General features: G+C 38.7%; 1 protein-coding gene across 3 annotated transcripts in view; it reads right to left on the minus strand.

Moving 5' to 3' along the window:
* KIAA1328 (KIAA1328 ortholog) overlaps positions 1-24,029 on the minus strand; it is a 178,541-nt gene that overhangs the window by 90,342 nt on the left and 64,170 nt on the right. For all 3 annotated transcript variants that reach the window (XR_015261477.1, XM_086771022.1, XM_086771023.1), the window contains one exon: positions 17,981-18,108. Coding sequence is in view for 2 of the 3 variants with exons in the window: in XM_086771022.1 (XP_086627148.1) it covers positions 17,981-18,108 (128 nt within the window). In the remaining variant the exon portion in view is untranslated. The remainder of the gene's footprint in view (positions 1-17,980; positions 18,109-24,029) is intronic.

Consider the following 24,029-nt stretch of genomic DNA (forward strand, 5'->3'; position numbering starts at 1 on the left):
CAGAGAACAAAGAACCAAATTACTTCCTCTACTTCACAGTATCTTTGAAGTTTCAGGAGAGGGTTTTTGGAGGCTTTGTTTGGAGTTGGGGTTCTTGGGGTTCTTGGTGTGCGGGTACTTTTATTATTACTTGGTTTTTTGAGGGGTAGAGATTATTTTACAGGATTTAAGCAATCTGAAATCAATGCAGAAAATTGTGGTTAATACTCCACAAAAACATAGCCACTGAGTCTTCAATGCGAGAGCATTCTTAGCAACCACTCTCCTGAGAGAGAAACTGGAATTGTCTTTTTGAAATTGGAGAGCCAAGTTGTGTAGAAGTGTAGCCTAGTTTTCAAAAGTGGAAACCAGGCAGGCTCTCCTCATAGCCCTTCATAGCAATATCAGATTATTTCACATTCTAAGAGCTTTTTAGATGGTACTAGAGGTCTAATTTTAAACAGCCTTCTCTCTGCTTCCTCACCCCTAAATACTCAGTGGTGAGACAAAGGTCCACACGTGTACCGTGGAGTCCCACCTACCTCATTGGCTCTGCTGCAAGGGCACATCGCGCAGGGCACATTCCTGCACTCACTTCAGTCACGCTCAACGCACTTAAGTCAAGAGAATTAGACATTTTGTGGCAACACCGAGTTAAACGAACTGACAGTAACCCACCAAGAAAACTAAAATTAAACTACCAGAACTAGGACATGCATCTCTCTACAAACATTGTGCTTAAGCACTTTCTACAATCAGGTCTTTTATTCAGGGGTCTAATTTTAGACATCTAAGTATAAAAATTCTGGCCCATACATTTAATGGAAGCGCGCAATTGCCAAGCTGAGAATGTTAAATCTAATTTTAGTTTTTCTTTGCGTACTTGTTTTTTCACACAATTTCAGCAACTGAATAGAAAAATATCTGTGATATTTTCTGGACCATATTCACAATACTCATTTTAGTCGTTGCATTTTGAGTAGTCATAAAGCCTGTTCCAATGAATTGGAGCTTTTTCATTATTCCCAGTGAGACCAAAATTTCATTCTCTGCAATCAAAGTACTTTCTGTTAAATTTTTTTAGTCCTGAAAATATTTCTATTAAAATTAATGTTAATACATTGTGATCTGCACACATCCTAAATTAGAAACTTAAACTTCCCTGAAAGTCTTCCTTTTAGATTTTTTTATGCAATTATCATCTGGTTATTGTGCTACAGGCAAATTTTAGAATTTTCTTCCTCACACAGGCGGTTTCATAACAGGGATATATTGATTTAAACTAGTTTCATTACTACTAAAGCTCTGCTAAATTTTAAAGACAACACGATATTGAACAGAATAATGTGTTCTATTAATAAGCAGGCTATTGAAAGACTGAGATTTATTGCATTTGGATGTTCAAATAAACACTAAGATCATTTTCTATAAATCATCTCCTGCCTAAAAAGATGACTAAAATGAGATTTGATTTTTTTTAAAAAAAGTAATAAAAACAGTGAAAACTCATTTGAAAAATTAACCAATGGATTTTAATCAAAAAGAGTATTCTCTAATCAGACATGTTTGAGCCTTGTTTAAAGCAGTACCTTCTACCACAGGTACAAAGGACATTTAAAGGCACTGGTTGTAGCAACAGTTTGAGGAAAGAAGTTTAAAAAGAGACTGCAGCTCTGTTTTGTAAACAAAATAAAGCAGAGATGGCAAAACTTCAAGTCCATACTGCACAGCGCTTGGCTCTTGCACGCATACTTAAGCTGGCTCGGGAACCAGGAGCTAAGTATCCATGTCAGTGCAGTATCTGCTTGAGCCTGCTAATTAAGCTTGCTGAGAAGAACTAATTACTGATGCAGCTCTACTGCTTCTGGGAGCCGAGTATGCGGTACAACGTATCAGCCCATCTGGAGCAGGCTCAGGTACCTGACCAAAGCAGGGCACAAGCATGCCCTTAAGTAATTCATTTCTAATATCAAACAACAAATAAAGATTCTGTTTCTTCAGCAGTGACCCAGCATGTGACCTCCCACAGGCCCCTCCTTTGTGCCTCCTCTGTCACATAACTCTCGCAAGACTGCCTGAGCAGGCAAGGACTTTCTGAAAGACAGGAGAATAAGCACCTTCTGATCGCTAGCGTAACTGCAACCAAGGGTTTGCACACGCTGAAATCTTCTTCATTAACTCTGCAACAAAGCATCCTCATTTCCTGCATTTTTGATTGCCACAAATATCGTACCAAGTCCTCAGGTTAACAGAGAATGCTTTAAGCCATTTTCCAGCACGGATTTCAGCTGCCATAAAACATTCACTTCCTATCTTGCTGTACCAGTTCTCCATAAGAATACTGCTAAAATTACATGGGAGTCTAAGCTGAGGGAAAAAAGCAAGATTGTAATCAGAATAGCAAGCCCTGCTCGGCTAACAACAACTGCTGGTTACTACTGCTAGAAGATAACAGAGAGGCAGGCATAGAGCACTGCTGTGCACTCAGCAAGCACATATGGCAACAGGCTTCTGTGGTCACCCTGTCTTTCCATCTCTGCCACCATCACTACATATTTTCCTTCCTTTCTCTGTTGCCTGTACCCCAAACTGTAAGCTTTACAGGAGAGGAACAGGTTTATTTACATGTGCAGCATCTGCTTAAATGACTCCAGGACTGACAACTGTGGTCCCGCCATTTCCCAGCATCTCTGCAGTGACACAAATAAACTAGAACGTCTCTGAATTTTGTTTCCAGCTTATAACAACAGTTCGCAAACTCTGGCAGTTCTCTAGGCAGTTTGTACATATTTCCAGGCTCAGGATGCTGCTTTGCCAAAGTGCTAGATGCCACTGCCTGACTGCCCAGTACAGCACCTACATGCTGGTGCAAGCATCACACTGTGCTTCTGCAAAATTGCAGCATGGGCCAGAAGTCTCTATCTTCCTTTAGTATTCATGCTATACCTGAAAGAACAGAGCTTGAGCTTCTAAGCATTATCACAATACAAACAACTACAATAATTTTTTACGGCGTGCCATTTTTGCTTGCACACGCTGCATGGCCTACAAAAGGTTATGCATATAAAATTGTTAGGTTACAGTTGTTATCGCGTTAGAAAGAGCACTTTAAGAGTGTTTGAGAAATGAAAGGACTTCTTTTTACTAATATTTCAGTAAAACTATGAGTGTGTACTACTTGCTTCTGATGTAGGAAAAACTAATTTAAACTCAATAATCCAGCATAACTACATCCTCAAATCCCAGCATGCCTCCAAAATCTTAAAGATGCAAAATTGGGCCATGGTCAAACTCTAACCCAACCTTCGCTACTTAAGCAGAGATCTGCCACTGCCTAAACCAGCTCTCTAATTACAGCTGTGTGGAAATCTCTGCCTGTCAGATATTTAATCTTTATAATCCGAGTACTGATTAAGTGTATTTTAAAACGTTTCTAATAATTATTGTCATTATGCAGCACCTCTCATTGACCTGTGCTGCAAACTTTCTGCTGTTCTTCCAGTCATTTTACTCCCTACCACATACCCTCTACAGCCTACCACTAAAGCATAAAAGCCTTTTTTTTGTTTTTATTAAATGTGCTCATCTTCAATGGGCAGCTGAGTTTGGCAAACTCATGACACTCACTGTGTAGGAAAGGCACATACTTACCCTGACTTAAAAAGTAAGTGTCAGAGTTTCTTCCAAGTTTGAGAGAAATATCAACCTGAATCTCTGCAAAGCCCTCTTACCAACATTACATGCACTTACAGATAATCTTCACAATGCCTCTCAAAGAAGATTACCCTCTCAAGAAACAATAACCTGGATGAATTCTTCTTCTCCTGGGAGGTTCTACTGAGATAGCATTATCATAGTCCATAAATATCATCAACGGAGCATGGCTACATCATCTCCCTGCTCCTCTGCTTGAACACATCTCCCTGTTTCTACTCTTTGTCTTTTCCTCATTCTAGTCTTATATTCCCATTTCGTCCATTTACTGTTAATCTCCAGATAATGACTTCTGTAACAAACAAGTTACAAGGAGTGCTATAGGTAAACATTATGTAAATGTCAGAGGTCTTCTGCTTATCTTCAATCATTCTCTATCTATATTGGCTTATCGAGTAAATTATTTGCAGACAGCTATTAGCCCTCTTCTCAGTTATGTCCTAAAACAAGCTTTAAAAATTAGGTTAATAAAAGAAATGAGGATTAAGCACATCAGGTCTCACTAACATACTGAGTCTTTAGCAAGTCACTCAAGATCATTTAATGCACTGTTCTTTAAGGGGGAGAGCCTTAGGATTGCTTCCCCTGCTCCTACCCTCTCTGAACAAATGGTTGGAACAACGGGCTGGACCTGACCAAGTACTCACTGGTCATTAGCTCACTACCTAGCCAGCACCACTGCCTGCTGCTAACACTTTGATTTCCATGAACAGGCACAATTCAGGCACATCACTGCACAATCAGTTTGCCGAGATGTGAAAACTCAGGTTCTGACCCAAGGTTGTTGGGCTTATTTCTGACCAAAAGGAAAAGCAGCACTCAAAAGCAGCAATCTGAGGAGACTAACGACCCTGCTGGCATTTAAATGGTTTGCCATTTTGCATGAGTGCTTCTTATGGCTATTTTATATCTCATAAGTAGAAAAAAATTAACGGACTCAATTCACCACTCTTACTCCAGCACAACTGTGCTCATTTCAATAGAGGGCTTTGGTGCAAAGGAGTAGTGCCATTAGAAATCATGACAATGTTCTGTACTTGTGGTTTTCATGCACAGAACTTGAAAAGCTTTACAAGCATTGGTGGGAAGCACTGTTAACCTCACTGTAGAAACAGTGAACTTAGGCACAGAAAGCTGAAGTAATTATCCAAAGGTCACAGAGTGAGTCAGTAGTAAATGCAGGGCAAGAAATCACTTACATTCACTCCCAAAATCTCTAATGGAGCACACCCTCCTTACTGCAATTAAGTGTAAATCAATAATTGAGGTCACTGAAAACTTTTTGCATGTAGATTGTAGTGAAGTCACCCTCTAGGAAAGCACTGACAAAAAGGGAGGTGCTTAATGAATTTTTCAGTGGTCCTTACGTAAGGATACAGCATTCCAGGAGGAGGTGAGAGGAGAGGACACTTGCTCAGGAAGGCCTGTAACTGGGCTGCAGTGCCAAATCATTACTCCCAGAACACTGCTCAAGGAAATGTAATGCTGCCGTTTTCCAAATGCTGGGTTATAAAACCTTTCACACATACAATATTTAAAACCATGAATTACCTTTGAGAATGTATCCAAACATCTAACAGTATCAAGTCATGCTAACGGTTATCTGTTTATAGGTCAGAAGGGCAGTAAATTATTGCGATGGGAAGTAGTAAAGCCTGCATTGTATCTAGTTGTGCTGTTTAACAGGTGATAGTGAAAATAGGTGATGCATGGAAACTTCAAGTTTTTACAGCTCCTGCCTCAATCTGTATTCACTTATATAAAGATGTCACATTTTTAAACATTTAAAAGTCAAATTGTCTGGAGAATAGTTTCATATAAAATTTATTTTCAGAAACCGATATTTAGCCTACTGCTATCAGAGTTGATTGCTCTTACGTATAAGCTTTAGTCAAGTTTCTACAGGTTTGAAAATACAAAGAGTGACATTTCAGATCCCATACTCAAGTGTGTCATTAACCAGAAATTGAAATGGGAACATTTCCACTTTCTCAGAAATACTCTGTTTGTTAGGGTGATAACTGCACTAACTGCTTTTGAGTTTTTGTGAAGCTACTAAATATGAGTCTACTTCAACAGACAGGAAGGAGGAGTCACAATGGCTAAAGAAAAATCCTGAATTGGTGCCTTGCACAATATGGCCTGAGAATTGAATAGTTTCAAAGCTCTGCCAAAATAGCTATTTGTAAGTGGTTAATGGCAAAAATGTTTTATTCTGTTTATGTTAAAGACATGTTTGTCAGGCGCTGGACAGCCAGACAAATCAAGGTCTAATTAGTTCAGTCAATTCCCTCAGTTTTATCCTTTCAGTCTACATTGAGTTATTAAAGCATCAGAAATAAAACGCTACTGAGACAGCAATAAGGGAAATAAGATGTCAGAACTCTATTAACAATGGCATTTTCAGGAAGCAATGTAAATAGAAAATCAAATTTATGCAAGAAATATATATCAGTAAGTAATACTCAATGTAATCATCCGACATTTATCTTTAAAGCAGCTTTCATTTCCAACTGATTTTTAAAAAAAAAAAGCTTCAATGAATAGAAATTGTGACTTCTTTGCAACAGTGACCATCATTCAGATTCCAATGCCTACCTAGAACAAGAGGATAATAATTTGGGTCCCCAACCCAAATACTACAGTTGTACAAATAACAGTATGGGAGTAATAATTTATTCTACCCTTGACATTTAGCCAGCTCAGAGAGAATGTGTGACAGTTAAGTAGTTGCAAGATAAAAAGAACCGGAAAATGCCACATTCAACTGAAATGACAGGAAATATTTAGGTAGACAGAATGTAATAAATTTGGCAGACTTATGGGAGTTTTAATTGCCCCTTTGTGAAAAGGGATAAATACATGTAAAAACCGTAACTATGAAGATCAGTTTCTGGGAGGAACAGCTTTCTGTTAGGGGTTTCTAAATCTTCATTACTTGAATATGACCATCACAGAAAGGAATTTTTTTTGTCCCATGGTGGTGATGCCAGCATCTCCCAGCTCTGCGCCAGACTTCATGCAGGCACCAAGAGGACAGTGGCCTCTGGCCCCAGAGGGGCTGTCACATGTACCACAACTTTCTGCTCTTATATTGTCTCACATTTGCTAGCACAGACACTGAGATGTTTCCTACTTCAGGCAGCATCTGCCACCCAAATAACTGAACCTCATTTCCTCCCAGAAGACACTAGGATGCACTTTTTTCCTACCCCTACTTCTGTGACATAGTTCATCTCTGATGAAGTCTGGAAAGTCCCACTTTAGCTCTCACTCAAGTGTCTCAAGTCATCCTGTCCATTGAACTATGATACAGAAAGATTCCTTCATGAACACAGAGCAAAAAATTTGGTGATTTTACAAGCACCTTCACTGCATAAGGAGAGATTTTTCCTGGGCTTTTGTTTGTTTAAAAAATGACCAGCTCTCCATTTTACAATGTTTCTCACATTTCCATAATATCCTTAAATCTTTCTTACTAGTTTATTATAACAGAAAATTCATCTCTTATTTCAATCTATTAACTTTTTCCTATTAGGAAAAAAAAAAAAAATTTAAAAGAGCATAACAAAAATCCCTGGTTTTGCCAGGTCTGTTTGGCAGCCTGCCACTTGGAATATGCTCCCACACAGTTTAGACTCTTGGGTCCAAAAGGTAAAGAAAAATTAAAAGGAATACTTACAATATTTACTAATTTTAACACAAGGTATTAGTTCAACATGTAAACAGCTTTAATGATATCTCGGAAAATCAACAAGTCACACCAAGAAAAACATGGTCTTACGTATTACTTAGGATTGTACACTTTGTGTTCAGTGTTGATCATCTTAGTGATTATGCCATTTAATCACTCATGAAAAAGTTAAAGGAGTATCTTGATATTTGACAAAATAATAAGGATTGCAGAAAAAATATGTCCACATTCTTCTAAACTGAATTATCAGCTGGATTTGAGTCAGCTTCTGGAGATGTCTCGCACTTTCACTCTTGCTTTCTACAGAGGGACCTAAGAGTAACTGACGTTCCTATGACACACATCGTTAGGAAGAAGGAATCAAGGAGTAATTTTCTAATATGCTAGTTTTCACTGAGTTACTTAGCATGACTGACAAAGAAAAGGAAAGAAAGAAAATCTGTAGTCTCCTACATTTATTTCTATAGCTATAAATAAGCATGTTGTTACAATAACTATTTTGGATAAACCGTTATAATAGAATAAAGAAACAGATAATAAGAACGCATAGGTGTGTGTCTAGCTAATAGAGGATTCCAGTGTTTTTCTTCTTGCATTTTACTTGCAGAAGTGCAGTCTCTCCATTTCAGATGATGTGATCCTTTTTACCTCTGATGAATAAACACACTCGTGAAATGAATCACATAATATGTGTATCTGTCTTGTGTCATACAGCACCAGAGTGTTTTTCTCCATGTTGAGTACTTGTTTTTTCTAACCCAGTACAGGCAAAAAGACAACCTTTTTACAAGAATTAAGTTATGTTTGGGAAAGTCTCAGACCAACGGAGCTCTGCTTATAGTATCTGAAACTCATAACTATACCAACAATTTATCTTTGCATTTACACAGCATTTTAAATTCACTGAGCTTACATGTTCTAACAAACAGTGGGCATCATCGTCTATTTAAAGTGCAAGTACTCAGCCAGAAAGCAATTAAATAACATGACAGTAACAGAACAGAATTAGATCACAATTCATCTGCTTGCCAGCCCTCACCTACCTGGTAGACCACAGCAGCAGTCCCAGTAGCACATGGTATGCAGAATTTTCATGGTCAGCACAAGTAATGAAAAATATTAATCAAAACTTCTCATGTCCGTTTAATGACATTCCCATGACAAAATGAAAAACAAAGGTCTAAATATTTAAAGACTTTCCTGCATGTGTGCCTGAACTCTCATTTCCTCAAGCAAAAAGGACTTCCTCCAGACACATCACTGGCTCTGAATTTACCTGAAGCTTCAGAATCTACACAAAGGACCTAAGATCATGTTTCAAAAGGCTGACATCTGATGCCTAACTTGAATATTCAAGTTAAAAATAAATAAACAAAACAAAACAAAAAAATCAAACTGGCACTTATTTCTGTGGTAAGATTTAGAAAAAGTAAAAAGAATTCAGTTTCACAACCAGTATTATATTCAAAGCTTGCTTACATGTACATCAATTCATGTTTGAATGCTTAACTTGTGCTGTTGTTCCAGCCACAGGTTTGTGTCTTCACTAGGTGCTACATACTGGTTTAAAAACCAAAAAGTTACTTACAAGTCAGTCTGTCTACAGGTTCACATGACGGTTCTACATGCTGCCAGGCACACAGAACAGGAGGATTTTTGCATTAGCAGTGGTGGTCAGAAGCAAGTCCTTCCCACATATACGGACACATATCCTGCTACCTGAACAATACTGTGCATCCCAGGTCCTCTGTTCCTCTCAGCGTCAAAATCTCTAGGAATTTCAAGGCAGGCTACTGCACTTCATGCAAAAGTTACAGATCAAAATAACTGTTCTGCCTCCTTCAACCCCATGCCTAAATGTACACACTCACTACAAGGGGCAAGGGACACTATCCGACACTCCAAAACTACAAATCACCAGGAGTCCCAGAGTACCTAACTGAAAGAGCACTGAAGGATATGTAACCGAAAGGAAAAGTTTTGCCAATAAGTGGTATTAACAGTGCAGTGTGGCGCTTTATGTGATGAATGTATAGATCTCGGGAAAAGAAGTGCTCTCTACAGCTGTCACTTGAAATCCAGAAGAATGATCTCAGTTGCTCACGCACTGTTTTACCTTTGCAGTCTCATGAACTTATTTAATGAGACAAGTTCTCTATTAAAATCTTCTCTCTTATTTTCTGCAACCATGAACATAAATGGCTCCTGACTCAAATGATGTTCTCGATATGACTGTGCATAAAAGCTTTTCAGTTGAGGTTTAAAAGTGACGTTAGCCTGCAGGAGGCTGTCCTTGACCTAGCCATAGAAGGCACCAAAGTCCTTACTTCTTTGTGAAAAGTACTCTGAACTTTTAGAGCAGAGACATTAATAAGATGCACTGTAAACTGACAGTCTTTAACTAAGGTACTGATGTTCATGATGCAACTCCAGAGAGTATGAGGAGTTTTTGAAATTACACACCAGAAAACAGAAGAAAAAACATCCTGAAAATTTATTTGGCCTGCTCCAGCCAACAGGATTGCTGCTGCTTACAGAGAGCAGAACAGATGGGGAAAGATGTAACAAGGAATCAAATGCGTCTACTACAGATTGACTAGAAATTGACTTTATTTCAAGGCAAAGACCAACTCCAAGGTAATCCAGACCTCTAGGACAGGTTAGAGGACATCATTTGCTTTCCCCTACTCTAAATCTTAGGAAGTAGCTCAGGCAGTCTGAGAAACCATTTATCTGCATGTTTAGCTTTGACTACTTCAGTTTCAGATTGCCAGTTCTCTTGCATAGATAAGAGAAACTCATGTATTCCTCTTTGTGTTGATGGTACTATGAATCATCATTGGCACATGACGGTCCTGAATGTCTGTATGGTCTGTTTCTACCCACATCCCCAGCTCTGAAATCACAAGAGTGAATTTCCAAAATGAAGAGAAATTTGTATTACTATGCATCTGAAAGTGGACTATTTCAGACATTTTCTGGCATTTGCCACAAATAGATGGCAAACAGAAATTCTTATACAATGATATTTAACACATTCACTGGAACAGAGATAGGTAATCAGGCTGTTCTAAACCATAATCACATGCAACACGTATGCAGTCTTGCAATAAATGCCATAGATGCGCAGTCTGTGCTGATGCCATCTCATCAGATATATTCTGCTTATAAAGGGAAATTTGTCCAGCTATCTCAAAAACTTTATGGATTTGTGGATAAAATGGTGGACAAAATACCAGGAGGAGAGTCCTTATAAACTTCAAATGGCAAACTGTGCATCAAAAAAAAACTTTAAGTTTGAACTTTCTGCAGCTCAAAATGAAAAACTGAAGCTAAATCTTAGGGTATTCAGAACTAACTCGAAGAGATATTTCTGCAGGCAATCATCCTGGTACAGACAGATAACGAATTCCCACCTTCTTAGCTGAAAGAAAATTACAGCCTTGGCTCTCATGAAAAATCTTTCTGACATACAAAGACCAACATACAGTGCCCTGAACTGATAATCACCTGGCTTTCATTAAAGACGTTACTAATTAAAAAATTTGATCAACGCACAAAAATGTGTACTTTGCAGGCAAGAAATGGTAAGCAATTTATCTTTCAATATAACAGTCACTAATATCATGCTATCTGGAATTTAAACTGCTTAATAAAGGTATTTAGGTTATGAAGTCCTGTATTAGTCTACAGCTTCTATTCATTTCAATAGCAAGAAATAGCAACTCTAATAATTTCCACTTTAAGAAATAAAGGTCCAGTTGTTGGACTATTGCTACTGGCCCAGAAACATTTTCACTTTTGACCAAAACAAGTTCTCATTCTTGGATGATCTCTCTCTTCATTAGGGTTGGGGAAGAGAGAATACTGAATAGAGTCATAGAAAAAGTCACATTGGAAGGGAACTCTGCTAGTTATCTGCTCCAAATCTCACCAAAACAAGGCCACCTTCAAAGTTACACTAGGGTGCTTGTTCAGTTAGGCTTTGAAAGTCTCCGGTACTGGTTTTCAACAAGTCAGGAACTTCAAGAATGTAATCTTGATCAAAACACACAGGACCTGCCACACTTAGAGGAATCTCAGAAGTCTGTTACTAGGAACTGGTAAATCAAGGAGGTTGGAAGTACATGAGAAACAGATTTTAAAGAGTCTCAACTTTTGAAAAAGGTCAGAGATAGCAGAACCAAAGGGCATATTCGTAGGTCAAACAGACTACACAACCAAAAGTGCCAAGATATGGGTGGGTAGCTAAGATGTTTGCACTCCTAATGGCTGTCAGGTAAACAGGTAACTCCACAAAGTGAAGAGTAGAACAGTTTTCTTCCCCAAGGCCTGTAGCATAATACAAAATCTTTGACTGCAAGTGCAGTCTTACGAAGCCTTGCATTCACTAAAGAAGCCTTACTCTCACTTCAAAGGGAGATTGAGAGGATTCAGATGAGTATGGTCACAATGGTCTCTCACAAGAGTCACTTAAGGGTTATAATGAAGGAACTGCAATATCTGATCTAAGAGTTTGTAAAGTGCTTCTCAAGGACAGGTAGTCCTTCTACAAATTTCTTAGATTCTCATAAAAATCCGGAGATATCATTTTACAATAGTAACAGTATAATCAGAAGTCTACAAGGCCAAGAGAATGTTTTGCTGGAAGGGAAGACACTGTCTTCTTTCCAGTTTTATCCCCCAACAGAAAAATACATACCAGAGAAGAGTGTCCACCTAAGGAAAAATTTCCACAGGAGGGACAGTTTTTCAAGTCAAGTGGATGAAACCAAAAGAGGCATTTTTAAAGAAAGGAAAAAGAAAATCAAAAGACCCTAAAGAGACTAGAGACAGGGCTGATTAAAGACAATAGAACAAAGTGACGGTGAACTGGCATAGATCTCAGTTAAGCAGTGAACTGCTCAGACCTCCCTTAAGCAGTGAGCTGAGAGTGAAGTGCTTATCACCACGAATACAGCATCATTCACAGCATGCACATAGATTGGGCTTTTATGCAAGCCACACGGTTCTACTATGACACACATTTCCAGAAGACTGAGTGCAGGTGGAGAACTACTGTGATTGTTAGCAATACGCAGATATTTCAATACTACTGTTTCCTTTTTGTTTAAGCATTTATGTCCATCTGCATTGCTGTTTGATGTTAGTATTTTTTAGAAAAGACAGGTAAATTATGACTTTGTAACCTAGAGGTGAAAAGAAAAAACATGATTTTTCTTCATCCTATTACAAGATAGTCTAGTCCAGATCACCCTGAGTTTGAAATACCATCACTAATAACTTTGAATACCACAAAGAAGCACCCAAAACCTGACATTCTCAGTAGAACACAAAAAGAATGAGGACAAAAACATTATCTCCCTTTTGCAGATAAGAGAGGCACAGAAAGAGATCAGAGGATTTGCCAGAAGTAATACAGGTAAGGCAAGGCTATTCCCAATATTTACTCATGCTAAAACTCTGTCTCTGTCTGGTCTCGTAAAATTATTCCAATACCCTTGGGTTTACAGTCAAATTAGTTCTTTATTTATTATCCCAGTTCTCAAGTATCTTTCAAATGGGCTCATCCATTGTTACCGTACAGCTGGGTAAACAGACAAAAGTCAATTCTATCATGCAGGTTTACCTTATAGCATTCAAAACCCTTTGCATATCTGGGTTTTTTTTTCTTTAAGCAAGCTAAGAACGTGTTTAAAGGTGACCTGTGTTGAGAAAAAGAGGCAAGTTTGGGGACAATCAGAAAGTAAGGGCTTCTGGAGATCAGGTTGTTTCAATAACCTTTTCAAAGGAAAAAAATAATAAATCAAATAACATATGTTTGAAGCTTTAGTATGTAATCACCCTTATTAAGGCAAAAAATTACAATGATATGGAAAAGAATTTTAGTCACTGACATGAAAAGAAAACAAAGGTTTCTAGTCCTTGCAAGAAAAAGCTTCCTTTGGACTTTACTGTGAAATGATACCACAACTGTGTCAACAATTTTTAAGATGAACAAGTAATTAAAGAGAAATAGTAACATTAAAAACAAAAAAAAAAAGTAAAAAAAATTATCGTTCCTACAAAAGTTAATCTTCTTAAGATTTTACAATCTTCCCAAAACAGACCATGTCTTCAGCGTGCTTGCACAGTGCTCAGTACACAATGGTACCTCGTTCCTGATGAGGGCCTCTGGCATTACTGAAATATAAACACCAAGCAGGAGGCCAACAACGTAATACACAAGAAAGGGGGAGAGCAGATATCCCACTGAAAATAAATTATTGATATTCCTTTCTGTCTACAATCCCACCCTATATCTGTGCATTTCTACACAGAGGGAAGAACTGAAACTTAAAACACATACACAACAAAAATCTATGTAAATCAAGAGAATTAGCAGATGTGTTGGTAATCTTCCACAAATAAGAAACAAAAGCTGCCACCTGTACTTGTAAATTCAAAGATTAACATTAATAGGCAATGCTGAGATTACAGGTATTATCTTTCTTTTATGTGAAGTTGCTCAAGAATCCCACTCCTGCAGAAACTAAGCCACCTGTCCAACTTTCATGACTTAAGTCCTACCCTAAGCTGCAGGACATCTACACATTCATGAGACAGAGACATGCCAAAGTAAACTGGATTCTTGCCACTGTTTGAAATGGCAGAGAAGCAGTGACTATATAACTAGGTCAGACTTCATTACCTAGAACAAGGGCAATTTTCTTTACATCTCTGTGTAAAGCTTCTGAAAATGGCAAAGACTGAACATTTGAGAGCTGCAGAAAGAATATCCAAAAAATCATTTTTGATAGAAGAACTTTAACTACATTTTAATATGCATGGTATTTTCTATTAACATTAGGGTAGAAGCCTACTGTTCGGTAGAGCTCTTCACTTCCTTTACACATGAGCTATCTCTTTGAATCTGTCTGAGTCAACTTTAGTGACCACTTTAATATTCACTTTGCAATTAATGCTTCTTTTTATGGGTTGGTAGAAGGTAAACCAATTTCAGTTCGGCTTCTAGGTATTGAATTTATTATAAAAAGTTATGTACTTAAAACTCCTATAATGAAACCAGAGGCATCATGAGATATTAACCTAGAGTTAATGCTGAGAAGGCCAGTTTGAATAATTCAATTCATGTCACCTTAAGTATCTTTTCAAATGGAATTAACTTTATCTCACAAAAAAGGAAGCTCCATGTTCCTGTTACTGATTACTGACTCCATGAGAGTTCTGTCTTAAATCATCTTATTACCATCCTCCCAGCAATTTTATTTCACTACTATCAGAATGCTTCTTTAAATTTTGAGGGCTGACTTTCGTTATAAAGAAGCAATATCAGGTAAGAGGAAAACGTGATTTCAGAATTATTACTACCGTTAGGTGATGTTAAAACAGACAAAAATAGAAGTTAACACCAAAGTAGCTGCATTAGTTCTATCTAGCTACAAGCCAGGGCTGTGTTTCAGCCACAAGCACGTAACTACAGCAGTCCTTTGCCTCCAGTGCAACTCCACCTCTTTTTGCAACAATGCCATAGAGCTTTGGTAAGATGCAGTTCCCTTGACCTGTTAATTGTCTCTTTCTTACACAAAGCCCAGCATTTAAAGACTGAAAGGAGATGCCTTCAAATACTTGTCTAAGCCCAGGGGAAAGTGACAGTTCATGGTCAGCATTATCGTACAGTAGGAATGAGGGAGCCAGACAGATGAAAAGCAGGTGATGGTAAGATACAGGTGTAGCATTAGAAAAGAATCAAAACAAACAAGTAGGAAAAATAATGGGAAATTAACAAACGAGAAAGAACAGTTCAGAGGCAGAACAAAGAACTGGTTCAGTACAAAGTATAACTGTGCAGTCCCATGTTTCTGGAAGACACAGGAAAATCACAATGACATTTTACATTGAAGCACAGATGCCCTGGTAACATCAGCAGTCACCTGAAATAGAAAACGCCGATTACCTCTCCCAGACAGCTCAAAGAAGTGAAAACTAGGTAGCAAGCTAGTATATACTGATTTAAAGCCAGATATATCCAGGATTTCCTTAGCAGAGTCAAAAACAAACAATAGGGAAAAGATTCCCAATGGATCAGGATTCAAACAAAACTCAGGAAGACTTCCTTTAGCCTAATATTTTAACGAGGTGGCTTTTTTCAAAGCCCAGCTTAAAACAAAAAGAGGGAGAGCATAAAAACTTCAGCAGGGCACAGAAAGCTGGCATGGGCAGCACTCAGAGCATGAAGAAAGTTTTCCCCCACTCTCAGTTCTTATCGCCCAAAAATCCCTCCCTGCTGTGTTCCCCCTGTGGTACTCCCCATGGAAGGAGACACTAGAATGCAAGCCTTATGTCTGCCAGAACTTCTGTGTTAAGACAACACTCAAACAGAACAAAAAGAGCCCAACTACAACCTGACCAACTAATACCTAAGCTCGAAGCTCAGGTATTAAGGCAAGAGACAAAAAGACAGCAACAAAAAAGGTGTGTGAATACAACACACTAGTCCAAAAAGAAGCAGCCCAGTGACTTTTCTTCGGTTTTGATAGCTATCAGACAAAGAAGTGTGTTAGCAAAAGAAACAACGCAATGAGGCACTCCTGCCAATCTCTGCAGAGTTTCTAAGCTGTGAGAAGAAACATAACGTGAAGTGCTTGTTTGGAAAAAAAGGGTTACCGTTTATAAAGCCAAATGCATTCAAGATATAAACAGCTCTATGCCTACCAGAACTGCATAGAAAGAGAAAATTGAAGAGGACGGCTAGAAACATTATAAATATTTTGCATGCTATAAGAAAAATGAGTTGAAACATACTTTGACAGGTTTTTATCTATGCCTACAAAGCTTTGCACAGGGCAAGAGGGCTAGGGTAATTTCAGACCTGCTAGGCTGGAGCTGTAGACTAGGTAACCGTAAATGAAATGTCAAGGCAAACCTCGATACAATATCTGAATTTGCATTTGTGGACTAAAGTATCTGTAAGTGTAGAGAAAAGAAATAATGAGATCAAAATACAAGCTTGATAGAACTTTGCACATGAAATGAGAAAACAAGTTCAGAGAAGTCCCTGTGTATATACATTGACAGAGTGATTAGGAAGACAGAAGAACAAGAGGAGATGAACACGGATTGCTGTACCATCAGATGCTGATTTGAGAGTTAATGGGCTGAAGGTTTCCTATTATCTGCTTTAGCACTGTGGATGTTATTACACCGGATACCTCTATACTAGGTGCCAACCAAGTACAAGATATGTGTATTTAAAGTTGAAAGCCTAAAGGTGAAAGGTTAGGCATGGCAAAACTTGAGGAAAGTATTTGCATTGTCCCAAACAGCTGCCACACTGCTGCTGGTCTAGACTGTTTTCCGTGGAGATGTCTAGCAAGTTGCATATCACAGGCAAGAACACAAGCACCATCCATTCTCAGAGAAAAAGGTTCTTGTTTTGAATGGAATTCTATCACAAAATGGATGGCAGATAAAAATAGAAAAAAGAATGAAAATGAAATGTTTTTAAGGGCTAAAAGCCTGGCCACATAGCTCAGTGTCCAACAATGTATTTAAAAAAAAAAAAAAAAAAAATCTGCAGGAAAAAAAATTATTCCTGATGCCAATGAAGTCTGAAGTATTGCTACCTGCTTCCTGAACAGAATTAAAAACGCACCCCTTCCTTAATAGGCTCCTGAGATTAAGAATCTGTCTGCAATTTTGTTAACAGGGAACCACTAAGAAGCCAGAGTCAGATCACTTTCTGGATACTCTGTGCTGATGATACTTGTAGCCCTATTATAAACCTTTAAGACTCTTCCACCAAAAAAAAGGATAAAGGGCCCAACCTGTAAAAACAGGCATAGTCTTAGGGAGGGTAGACTCTGGAGATCTGCAGATGAAAGCGACTCAAAGAGAATAGCAGGTAAGAACATCAGGTAGAGCACTTGCATAAGTAGCCTTCATTTCCAGCGTATAATCTGCTATCAGCAGGGATGCAAGTCAAGTACCTCACTAGCAGAAAAAAATCTCAAGCAACCATGTTTTCAAGTCTTTGGGCATATGCAACTGAGAAACATTTTGCCACTTAATTTAACACGTCCCTGTAGTCAACATTATCTGGTTTTAAACTGCATATATAATTACAGGTCTTCTATAAACAGCTCAAATCAGATGGGCTGCCTTACAGAGCTGGGAAAGCTCTTATTGACCAAATACATCATCTGTAATGTCCTTTTCAGTCCTCAGAAGCCACAGTGAAAATTTCAAGGGCTGTATCTATAATGACTGCAATTATTTTACTGTTTAAGAAACATGATAGAAAACAGAAGAGCATCTTAACTTTTTCCTTAGCAAAGGCATAGGTTCCTATGATTCCTGCTCCATTAAGACATGGTCAATTAACTTCACCCATTTTATTGACCCAAAACTTGGGTTTTTTTTTTGTTTTCGTGCAATCCATGTATTAAGGGAAGGACTTATAAGAGGCCAATCACAAAACAGTATTCAACAATGTATAATACAAGAGAATGCACTTAAAGTTACAGTTCTACTAAAAGAGGAAATATGTTTCAAAGATGTCATTAAAAAAGGAGATAGGAAAAAAGAGCTTACCTTCTGCTCCTTTTCCTTGGCAGCACTGAGTTCAGAAAGAGAGCGTGATAGTTTTTCCTGCTGCTCAGCTAGGTACTTCTGATAAAGGCTCAAAAGTTCCTGGCATTCTCTGTACTGCTGCTGCAGAGGTGAGACATCAGAAGTTAAGGGAAAAATACTTTAGCAAATAGTTAGAGTTAAATATATACCGAGTTACTCTGCGTAAATCTGATTTAGATTCATAACAGTTCAATTTAAAAACAGATACTGTGTGTTTGAATACTGCTTAATGATGATAAATCTGCCTAGAGATGAATGTTCAAGTACAACCATCTTTCTACTCAGAGAGTTGAAAAAGAAGAATTGCACCAAATTCTTTTATCACAGGGAAAGGGACAGCAGCAGGAGGTAGGTGATGACATTGTTTCAGCTGGAACAATTACAAGCCTCTGATTTGTATTCAGCAAAGCCAAACCCTACCAGTGTTTATTTATAAATAAATAAATAGCCAGCCAAGTAAGTAAATAGCCCATTTTTAAGCACAGACATGGATTCACAAGCCCACATACCCAAATCCAATCTCTTTGCCTGAGCACCAACGACTCCAAAACCCACAGCCACATTTGCAGTGTTAGAGGCCTTTCAGAGACCAGCAATGATTTTTGGACACTAATGTGGAGACGCAGCAACTGTGGTGTTTGCAAGGATATTAGCAAGCAACAGTGTCCTGCCTTGCTTGCAGCATTGAAATTCCAACAGGAGATAAATCTGCTCTTCACCTGTCATTGTGTAATTCCCTCCCTTGCTCATGTAGCATGGTAAACCATTTATGCTCCCCTCTCTCCCCCCTCACTTTTAATTATGCATGCAGATAGGATAAGGGCTCGCTGTCCAAAGAGATTACTCTGAATAAATACTTTAATAACAAGTCACCACAATTAAGGTAGGGAACAAAAACTTCTTCAATCTATAAAATGGTGTTGAGTTACAGATTTCCTTAACATTTTTATGATCTAATCATTGCTTCTGGGCAAATTCATGTTACAATCATTTTTGCCAATCATGGCTGCATAAATAACTCACTGCTTTGTTATTCCCTGTTATGACCCTGAGGTTCTTTCAGTTTTTTTCCCTTTTTCTTTTTTTTTTTTTTTTTTTTGGGGGGTGGGCTTGCCAGGTTTTTGTTTGTCTGCTTTTCTTTCCTTTAAATAAAAGGCTACACAGAGAATAAGCAAAATATTTTAGGAAGGATTTGGAGGTTATTAAACCCCAATGCTTAAATCAATCAGGAGAGCTCCTAGAACACCTTTTCTCAGCACCTGGAAATATGGGAGGGTACAAACAATGGTCTAAACAAGCTAATTGCTTTCCAGAGCCAGCCTGCCTGAAGCCTGAGCTGTTTTACATTTCAGTTCATTTTGTCAGAGAGTACCAAAAGGCTGAAGTGATTTGTGGTGGTCTCAGGAGTCTCTGCCAGTTATGATGTATATAAAAGGAATTTTTTATTCCGGTTGTAACCATAGGCAGTAATGTTTATAGAAGGTGAACATATTAGCCTGGACGCAGGGCATGAATTTTACTCTAGAAAAAGCCAGTTCATTTATACAGCCTAAGAGTTAAATGTCGGTATTTGAAGACAAATTACAGGGAAATTCATTTAAACCCATGTTATGTGGCAGAATATAAAAACAGACAGTCCTATCTTTATCAATTTTTTACAGCCCTCTTAATTCACTTTGCTTCCAGCAACCCCTTCCCCACAAAACAGATTCTACCCTCTTCTCCCTCCAGCTAGCACATTGCTGGCACAAGGAATGAGTACCCTAAATAGCCCTGGGGCACACGACTGATGGCCACGCACCTACCCTCACTCTCACTACAGTGTTGGTATCAGTCCTGCTGGAAAACTAGGCAAGATTGCCCTCACTCCCAAGCTTAGTATGTACATGGTGCAAGTGTACCACAACAGAGATGCCCAAATTGTGTTTTACAGGCTGCAGAGCCCTTGCCCTGCATGGGATGCCACCACTCCTTGTTTGCAGGTGCCAAATTTATTTAAAATACAGCTTAAAACATGGCATGCAAAATCAGCATTAGGAAAGCAAGCAAGCAAATCCTGCTTGTCCAAGGGTCAGTTATGTGCTCATAAGTGGGAAGGGTTAATAGTTAACGTGAGTTTGACTGGTAGCTAATATAGCTCTGAAATTCTTCTAAGACTGGGTCAGCACTGTAACTGTTAAAACTTCCTGTATTGGAAGATTAAAACATTGTTCATTCACACAATCGCTCTACATTAAGCAATGTATTTTTACAGCCACCATAGTCTAAGAGTCCAAAGCTCTGCTTTGCTTACTAAAAGTAAGTAAACATGAAGCTTCAAATAGGAAAAAAAAAATAAAAATGTTCACTTGTTTAAGACACATGCAGAATAGCTCTAAGTATGATAATTCTCCATAATGTGCTGGTACATTTACTGCAGAATATGTTCTTAAGGAAAAAAAAAAAAGCTTTAATTCTAAATTTACTCTTCTATTCTAAAGATCTTTTTGCTAAAGGCAGCAAGATTATCTCTTTTTTTCCCCCTATACAAATTAGCCAGGCAATATACAACAGTGCCAGAAAAATATTTAAGTCATTCAGATATAACAAGGGCACACATGTACTATGGCAAAACAGCCTCTAGATAAATACATAGGTAACAACAAATATTTTCATAATCTGCTTTTAAAAAATATGTTAAGAGTGAAAAAAACCTATAGGACAACAAATCCTAAGATTTGTGTTCCACAAAAAAAAGTAATGTGCCTAAATACTCACCTCAGATATTTCTTTATGTGTTCAGGAGCACAAATATTGGATTTACAAGATATTAGTTAGCTAAGAGAAGTGGTACTTGGCATTTCACTAAACTGTAGTTTTATGTCCAAGAAATATTCATTTGAATGTATCCCAGTAATATATTTTATGCAGTTTGTTAGTAAAGTATTAAGGTTATACTGGAGGAAGGGAACAACAAAAAAAATTCTCTGATTCTATGAAATGTTGCTGTTAAAATCTTAACCTTTGCATTTCTGATTTTTTGTGTGTGTGTTTTTTACATGTCATACTGCAAGTACCATACATTTTATAGAATAAATCAAGTTAATTTCTTCACTGAATGTAAATCATAGAATTAAGAGTTCATTTATGGCTCTTAAAGATAACAGCCTCAGTGGAGACAGAGTTGGCTTTGAGAAGAGGGACTGCTAGCATGCAGCGATGTCACGCTTACAGAGGCCAGAAACAGATTTCCAGGGAGAGGGACGTTAGGCAGGGAACAAAGAGTTTTTTCTCAGGGGTGAGGTTTCATGAAGAGGCATAGCCAATCTAATACTCAACTGCTGCCAAAGACATGCTTCAGCTCACCCCACGGAGTCTCCTCCTTCCATCTGCATCAGCTCTGCAGCTCTCCCACATCTCTCACTCGCTCCAAGGGCTCAGCAAACCAACCCAGCAACGCCAAGGGTCAGTTAAGCCCAAGAGCTGGCACGAAGCGAGCAGAGGGAACAGGCTGCTGGGAGAGGGGGACACCTCTTCCAGCAGCAGCAACCTGTCTGCCAGGGTCCACTCACCTTACAAAGTCTCAACCCCACTCTCTCTCCAGCTCCATTTTCAAGCCTCAGGCTTTTAAGTCTACTCCCAGCTTACTCATTGCTGAAATATTTCTAGCCCTCTCAAGCTGAAGCAGGACAGACAGCTACAGTTCCTTGCTTCCCCAGAATCTGGGGGAAAAAAATGTGGGAGAAAAAGTGCCAATCTCTAGCATACCCACTGACCTCCTGAACTGTTCCCAGTACACTGTTTCCACTGCCTCTTTGACTACAAGTCAAGTCCAGCTTAACATCTGAAGTGTTTTGGTTTATAGCATCCAGCGATTTCCCAGAAAGCTTCTGAGTTCTACAGCTTCTGTGTTCTTCTATCCTTCTGTGAGCAATATTCACAGTTCAAATTGCAGAACAATTGTTCAGAGCAATATTCAGAGCAGTTCAAACACCCACTAGTCTCTTCATCTAGAGTCAAGGTTTTAAAAGTAGTTGCCAATACCCGGACATTCTGCAAGGGCTATTTGCTGAAGTTCTGCTTCTTTCAAATCACTTCTTGTAAGGAGGCAGGGGGAAAGCATAGAGGACTTTTTCTTTAGACATAAAGATTTTAAAATAGAGGGGGATATATTTAGATTAGATATTAGGAAAAATTTTTTTTACACTGACGGTGGTGGAACACTGTCCCAGGTTGCCCAGAGAGATGGTGGATGCCCCATCCCTGGAAACATTCCAGGCCAGGTTGGATGGGGCTCTGAGCAACCTGATCTGTTTGGAGATGTCCCTGCTCCTTGCAGGGGGGTTGGACGGGATGACTTTTGAAGGTCCCATCCAACCCAAACCATTCTATGATTCTATTATAAGATTTTTTAGCCTGTATCATTGAAGGAGAATTGTTTAGTTTTACCTCCCTTTATTTTAAAGAAACAAAAAAAAATTAAAGCAGCCTCTGATCACAGGAATTTGAGGCTAGAAAAAAGTTTTATAGAAACTATTATCAAGGGAGGAAAACACAACTAATGAGATTTTTTGTGGCAATCAAACTAATAACAAAGGCCTTGTTGTATTTTCAGAGCAGTTCTGAGAACTACTCGCCTAGTGACTCCTTCCTCAATGGCTTGTCACAAGCATTTCTGGGACAGGCATAAGCTCTAGTGTTCCCTGTCTTTTCACTCAAGGCTGCATACTCTGCTTCATGACCAGAAGAGAACACAAGAGCCAAAACTTCATCTTCTGCAACAAGATGCTCCAGCTCCATCAGCCCCCATATCCAATGGAAGGTTCCCCAGAGACTCAGAGCTATTACCAAAATATGCAAAGATGAATAAAGCAAGAAAAGGAAGGAAAAAGTCCAACAGGCACAAGTTAGATTTAAATTTAAATAAGATAGGAATAACTCACACTTTGTGGTAGAGATACAAGAATCCTTCAGGGATATGATTTCAGCATATGATGAAGAAAGCTTTTTGACATCCGCAATCATGATCTAGTAGCCACAAAACACTTTTTAAAAAAAAAAATCCTTCCTTAAAGATACGCATCTAGAAAGCTGACTAGTTACCATCATATTGGCAGTTTCAGCAGAGATCGAAGGCTTTTCCCTGCCTCAGGTAGTCCCTTCAGGACAAAGACTGAAAAAACTAGACTGAGAAGGAAATGCTGAGGAAGTACCACTGACACTAAGGTGCTGTAGGCTGAGTGCTGAAAGAGAGGTCTTCACTCTCCAAAGAAAAATCTATTCAGATATGTTGCAGGCAGACCTAGGCTTGTCTGCCTGCCCTCCAAATGTGCGTGTGTAAGTCAGACCAATTCAAGGAGCCGTGCGCAGCCACAGTACACAGCATCAAGCACTTCATGCCTGATCTAATTTACCTTGCTTTGAAGTTTTTGTGGGTTTTGTTGGGTTTTTTTTAGTTTGGCTGCCACATCAACACTACACCATTTCCAGAATGCAGCTGGACTGTGTCTGGCAACTTGAACAATGTCAAAGCAAGCTCACATCAGTTTAATAGAGATACCTTTGCATCTATAACGTTGGCACCTTGTACTACGGCATCCCACTGCACTGTTACTCAGCAGTCCAAAACCGCCTTAAAATGCTGCTGCAAGAAATGCTGTAAGAAAGCATTTCACCAAACTCAAGCAAAGGTTAAGATCCAACCTAGCTAGGTCTCCAAATACTACTATACCTGTGTCTACAACAAGGGCTCAAGCTAATTTAAATGCTTATAATGCAAGGGAACCGAATGTGCAGTCTGCAGAGCCCCAAAGGCCCACAAGAGCCTTGTGGCAAACTACAAGTGTGCTCAGTTTGAAGTGGGCCCATATTTTTCCATGCATCAACCAAGCATATATTTTTCAGTATTTTGACACATGAGGCAATGAGGTTTATTTTCTACCTTAATATTTTGCATATCAATAGGAGAAAGATACCGTGCCTTTTGGGAAAGAAGCAATATGTATGTCATTCTGATTTCCACCTGCGGGCT

This window comes from Chlamydotis macqueenii, chromosome Z (assembly GCF_036417535.1).
Source record: "Chlamydotis macqueenii isolate bChlMac1 chromosome Z, bChlMac1.mat, whole genome shotgun sequence".
Classification (NCBI taxonomy): domain Eukaryota; kingdom Metazoa; phylum Chordata; class Aves; order Otidiformes; family Otididae; genus Chlamydotis; species Chlamydotis macqueenii.